This window comes from Ochlerotatus camptorhynchus, unplaced genomic scaffold (assembly GCF_037179485.1).
Source record: "Ochlerotatus camptorhynchus isolate MF236.1 unplaced genomic scaffold, CSIRO-AGI_Acam_v1.1 ptg000086l, whole genome shotgun sequence".
NCBI lineage: Eukaryota > Metazoa > Arthropoda > Insecta > Diptera > Culicidae > Ochlerotatus > Ochlerotatus camptorhynchus.
This window is the reverse complement of record NW_027040576.1, coordinates 2,553,481-2,559,716: the sequence shown is the minus strand read 5'-3', so window position 1 is coordinate 2,559,716 and position 6,236 is coordinate 2,553,481. Positions and strand designations below refer to the sequence as shown.

Here is a 6,236-nt window from a genome sequence, read left to right as displayed (position 1 = left end):
TCACTGTGCGCCTGCTCGAAGATTTTTGAGATCATAATCAACGACACCTCCTGCAGGAATTATATTACCTCAGATCAGCACGGATTCTATCCCAAGAGATCGGCATCTACGAACCTCGTCCAGTTCACTTCATTTTGCTTGCGTAAAATGGATATTGGCACATAAGTTGAACGACTTGAAAGACTTGGTGTTTCTTCAAACTTGACCTGCTGGTTTAGATCATATCTTACGGACCGGAGACTCATTGTGAAGATTGGACGTGAATGTTCTGCACCGTTCACCAACATATCAGGTGTGCCACAGGGGAGCAACCTGGGTCCCCTGCTCTTCTCAATTTTCATCAATGCGTTATGTAAAGCACTGCCCCCTGGCTGCCGCTTATTCTATGCTGATGACGTCAATATTTACATGGTGGTGAAATGTCTTCAGGACGACGTCGCATTACAACAATTAATAGACCATTTCGCTGAGTGGTGCTCCATAAATAGGATTACGCTAAGCATTCACAAAAGCAATGAACCCAACCCAGAACCCAATCATGCATGACTACAACATCGCCCAGCAGCCTCTTGAGCGTGTTTATCAAGTACGGGATTTAGGAGTTATTCTTGATTCTGCGCTAACATTCCGTTTATTTATTTAGAAATTTTATTTATTTGTCTGCATCAACAGGCTGTGTAAAGCCCCAATGATGATTTAAGTAACCTATATAAGTAAATCAAAAAATAAAAACTAAGAATAAAATACATAAATAAAACACACAATCATTCACGGTTAACTGTGCCAGAAAAGAACGATGAGAAGTATCTTCGTACAGCTGTCGAGGCATATGGAAATCGAAGATGCCCGAGACTCGATTGAACACTCGTTGCAGCCCACCTATTGCACCGTTCATGCCATAGTTTGTGCGCTGAAGTGGCAATCTCAGCAAAACGTTGTTACGTAGCGCACGGGGTTGGACGTTAATGTTGACTTGCCCCAAGATTGCACTGCAATCAATTCTACCTTGTAAAGTGTCCGCAATGAACAGGGCCCTAGAGGTGTCTCTTCTAGTTCGGAGAGGCTCCAGATCAATCAGTTGGCAACGACTTTCATAGCTGGGCAGATGAAATGGGTCTCTCCAAGGCAGCTTCCGCAGAGCGAATCGAAGAAAACGGCGTTGAACGGACTCAACTCTCTCAGCACCATTGTTGTAGTTTGGACTCCAGACCACAGAACAATATTCCAGAATGGATCGCACCAAGGAACAGTACAGTGACTTCAAACAGTAGATATCGGAAAAATTCTTTGCTATCCTGAAGATAAATCCCAATGTCCTAGACGCTTTGTCAACAACGTACGAGATGTGCTGCTTGTACGTAAGTTGAGAATCCAGAATAACACCCAGATCTTTCACATGGTTCACACGGTCGATTACAGTGCCTATAAGTTTGTATTCAAATGTGATTGGTTCTTTCTTCCGAGTAAAAGTAATCACTGAACACTTAGTGGGGTTAACCACCATTCGGTTCAAATTACACCAGCTGGCAAAGGCTTCGAACTGACGTTGAAGGAAGTGACAGTCATCAATCGAGCGGATTCGTAGGTAGATTTTAAGATCGTCTGCATACGATAGTCGTGGGCCTTCGATGACCATGTTCACACCATTGAAGTAGAGTAAGAAAATCAAAGGTCCCAGGTGACTTCCTTGAGGTATTCCTGACGTAGCTAGATAGATATTGGACCGGTTGTCACCAATGGCAACCATCAGTTGCCGATCAGTGAGATATGAACGAAACCATCGCAAGACGTTGCCGCTGACCCCAAGTCTATGCAACTTGGCAATCGCGATGGCATGGTTTAGCTTATCGAAGGCAGCTGACAAGTCGGTGTATATGACGTCTGTTTGAGTCCTCTCTGCCATGCTTTCCGTAAGATACGATGTCAAACACAGCAGATTTGTGGAAGTAGAACGACCGGAAGTGAAGCCGTGTTGATCACCACTTAGATACTGCTTACAATGAGAGAGTAGAGGCTCCATGATGACTAACTCGAATAACTTCGAAACTGCGCTCAACGACGTAATTCCACGATAATTGTCCACATCCCGTTTGCTGCCCTTTTTGTGGATAGGAAACATATGTGCGAATTTCCAACAAGATGGAAATGTACCACTCGAGATGGACAATCGAAATAGGTGAAGCATGGGCATCAGCAAGCTGGCGATATGCTTTTTCAGGAATACGGAAGGAACGCCATCGGGTCCTGGATTGTAGGACGACTTGAGTTGTGATGCGGCAGTGGAAATCATCTCGACGTTGACATCCATCGCACCCAGTGTTTGACCGTACAGTGGAACATTACTAGCTGCTAGGGTAACGTGTTCGTCAGTTAATCTCTCATTCGTGAAAACACTGGCGAACTTCTCAGAAAACAAGCGACAGATCTGCTGAGGAGTGGAAGCAACTGCTCCATTCAACACCATTGAAGAAGGTAGGCCGGATTCCTTGCGCTGCTCATTTACGTAATTCCAGAATGACTTCGGGTGCGACTTGAGTTTTCTCTGAATCCCTCGTTGATATCGCGAATAGCATCGACGGCTAACTCGCTTGAACTCATAATTGAGCCTAACGTAGTGACGTTTCAGCGAAAGCGTACGATACTTAGTGAATTTTCTTAATGCGGCTCTCTTGGTCGACTTCAACCTACGCAGTTCACTCGTCTGCCAGGGAGGATGAGAAATTTTACGGTGAACTCTTTTCGGAACGTGCCTGTCAATGACATAAGCCAAGACATGTGAAAATGTTTGCGCAGCGGTTTCAACATTATCAGGATCGAGGATGCTCTCCCAATCTATACTAGATAGCACGTTGACGATACTACGGTGATCGGCTTTCCGGAAATCGTATGACACGGTCGTGGAAATGTCGTCAAAGACCCGATCGTGATTGTCAGCAACAGTGACAACCAAGGGAGGGTGATGATGTACTTGCTTTACTAGTGGAGAAGGTGCCGTGGAGATGAAAGGAGCGGTGTCCTGAACGCTAACGAAGCAGAGGTCCAGGCTACGGTTGTTTTCGTTGACTACGTGGTTTATTTGAGATAGTGTTGCTGTACTATAGCAGTCGAGAAGGCTAACTGATCCTGTATGAAATACAGAGTGTACAGGGTCTGGGTAGAGAAAACCGCTGTAAGATGGTTTCCAGGAAACACCGGGTAGATTGAAGTCACCCAGAACGATTATCTCATCAGTTGGTGTCGCACTCTCCATTATGGTGAAAACGGACCGGCAATGGGTATCGATAAGTTCGTTGTCACGAACCCGGTCAGGTGCAATATACACCGCACATAGGTACAGTGTGCGATCGCTCAGTTCTACGGCCACCCAAACTTGTTCCACACAGTTCCACAAGACGTTTTCAATAGCTCTCGCCTTTAACACGGAACGAACTGCCGCGAGAACACCACCTCCAGTAGTTCGCGAATCGAGCCAAGTCTCGACAAAAACGATGACATCGTAGCACCGGTCCCATACAGCTAAGTGGTAGTCAAGAACACCAGAATTCATTCCGCCTACGTTTTGGTAGTAGAAAATGACGTCGTGTTTACTACGGTCGGTGGTCGCACGAGGTAAGGCGTTTTCCCTGGAAGTCATGGAAATATCAGGTGGCGAAAGGATATGAACAATCTCAAGTGGATACTCGCCGTAGTGAGTAGGTTGGAAGACCCCCTCTCCCCATCCAACCACAGGCCCGGAACGACTATGAAGATCGGAGGCGGCAGATGGCAGGACTGGGTCAGAGGGATTGGGGGCTTCCACAATGCTTTCTACAGCGCGTCCCAGGTTCCAATTAACAGGAGTAGAAGCATTTCCTCGATCGGTGACATCCAGAGTGCTGAAATTCAACTCGGCATCAGGCAGCGAATGTTCAGAATAATATTTGTACTTGCCTGACATAGCAAGTTGGAAGACCCCCGATCCACATCTAAGCTCAGGGCCGGGACGACATTGATGTACGCTGGCAGGAATCGGCACGACTGAGTTAGAGGAACCGAGGACTTCCCAAGTGCTTTCTACGGTGCGTCCCGGTTGAAAATACTCATCGTTCGTTCTTGCGATGCGTCTATTTGTCCGAAGTGCAGCAGCAACAGGATTTACTTCATCATGGTCCGGACAGCTAATGATAACCTGCACACTAAGATTATTTTACAGATTTCTGTAAAATTTTACCGAAATCTCAACAGCTGAACGTTCGGTAAACAATTTTACAGTTTTCCTGTAATTATTTACAGATATCTGTGAAAAATTCACAGATATTTGTGAAAAATTACAGCAAATCTGCGAAACTGTTTACCAAACGTTCAGCTGTTGAGATTTCGGTAAAATTTTACAGATCTCTGTAAAAATTTCTAAGTGTGTGGGTGCGGGAAAACTCGTCACGCAACGAAAAGCTCGAATCAAAACAGTACTTGCCTGTGCAAGCATGGTGGAAGACTCCCTTTCCACCACCAACCACAGCACCGAGACGGCTGTGATGAACGGAGGCTGCGATATGCCGGACTGGGTTGGGGCGATTGGGAGCTTCCATCAGGCTCTCGGTTGAATTTCTAGAAGTGTAAGCTGTCACTCCATAGGGGCAGCATTCGTCAATTGGGTGATATTCAAGCTTCGTGAATCTTCGAACTCACGGAACTGGATACTCTCAGGCCAAGAGTCGCAAGAAAGTGCCAGGTCACGCAGTTCTTTCTTGACGCCAATTTTGAACGATACGAAGTTCAGCGTTGTTGGATCTCTACCTTTGGGTACCAGTTTGGCCACCATTGGTGTTTCACTAGGGTCCAGTGCCAGACAGTCTCGAACGAGTGACGCAATATCTTCGTTCGTGGTACTGGGGTGAAACGCCGATAAATATACCCACACCTTATCCGCATTTTGGTTAACTGTTTTAATCGACTCACTGGGTGGTTTCGTGCCGCTGAGAATCGGTTTATCGTTCGAGTTAATCGAGGTCCGACGACGCTTTGGGGTGTTACGATTAGAGTTGAGACGATCCGATCTAGGCCAAGACAATGTCGATGTCGAAGCGGATGGTAGTTTCGAGTCTACTTTGGCCGCTAGGACGGCCACTGCCGAATTCAATTTATCAATGTCCGCCTTCATCGAATCGACAGCTTCCGGTATTAAAGAGCTCTGCGCGCTGTCCCGGCTGACGATGTTGCGGAAATGACCGTTAGTGAAAAGCTCGGAACAGTGATCGCACATCCAGAACACGTTTTTCTCGTACAGTCCCAGCTGGTCAAGAAGCTCCAGTTCAACCTTGGCGCAAATGATGTGAAAAGTATCACCGCAGAATCCACGACAAAAAATGCGTTCCTTTTCGGAAACGGTCTTCTGGCACTTTTTACAAGCCATGGTCGAAAATTTCTGACCGATGGTGTAAGTACTATGCTATGCTATGCAAATGCGCCGAAGGGTAGGTTTACATTAAAACGATATTATCTTAAGAGCTAACCGACAGCTTGGATTCATCTTCAAGATAGCCAACGAATTCCGTGACCCTCTCTGTCGATTAGCAAGGAAATTGACTATGTGCTCCACAGGTAGCAGTATTAACAACCGGTGGAAACTAACGATTTTAAATTGGCTCACTACTTGACTAGCCTATTGATCCCAAGCAAATCGATTAACGTACCCCATTCCAGTCAAAATTCTAGAATTACATTATGTTTGTTTTGATTCGCTATGCATGTTTGACAGATAAAATGAGGGGCAGATGGATTTTCTTTTGGTTCGACGGGTGCATCGATGGACCGAAGAGAGTACCAGAGCTGAGCCAAAAAGTTGAGCACGTTTCTTCGGAACCTTCTTCTCTAAGGAACTACCAACTACGATACTTTTAAATTGTCCGTTAAATGCTTGTTCGATGTTGAGTGTTATGTATGTTTGTCTGTGCTTTTAGAATCAAAATTAAAGCCAAATAGATCATCTCACGACCACACTTATAACTAAAACAACATGTGAAAAGGGCCTATGTTCCAAATGTAAACAATGGCTTTAAACGTCGATTTCTCGCGGATTGAGACTCATTAAGGAAAACGGCAGCATCATGTAGAGTAAGTTTGCTCTATCAAATAGTGTAGTTAGTTTGCGTGGACTAGTTGTGATTCATGAGCAATCGACGTTTAAAGCCATTGTTTACATTCACCACATAGGACATTATCACATGTTGCTCTAGAAGTAATAGTCCAAAGGGTCT

General features: G+C 45.4%; 1 protein-coding gene across 1 annotated transcript; it reads right to left on the bottom strand.

Annotated features, from left to right (window-relative positions):
• Positions 1 to 4,603: 4,603 nt before the first annotated feature.
• On the bottom strand, positions 4,604 to 5,392 carry LOC135698445 (uncharacterized). The gene has a single exon (XM_065218423.1). The coding sequence runs from the start codon at positions 5,390 to 5,392 to the stop codon at positions 4,604 to 4,606; it is 789 nt and encodes a 262-aa protein (XP_065074495.1).
• Positions 5,393 to 6,236: the final 844 nt, after the last annotated feature.

Excerpts from the sequence above, each read along its gene's own strand:
- LOC135698445 (XM_065218423.1), bottom strand. The coding sequence starts at position 5,392 with ATGGCTTGTAAAAAGTGCCAGAAGACCGTTTCCGAAAAGGAACGCATT.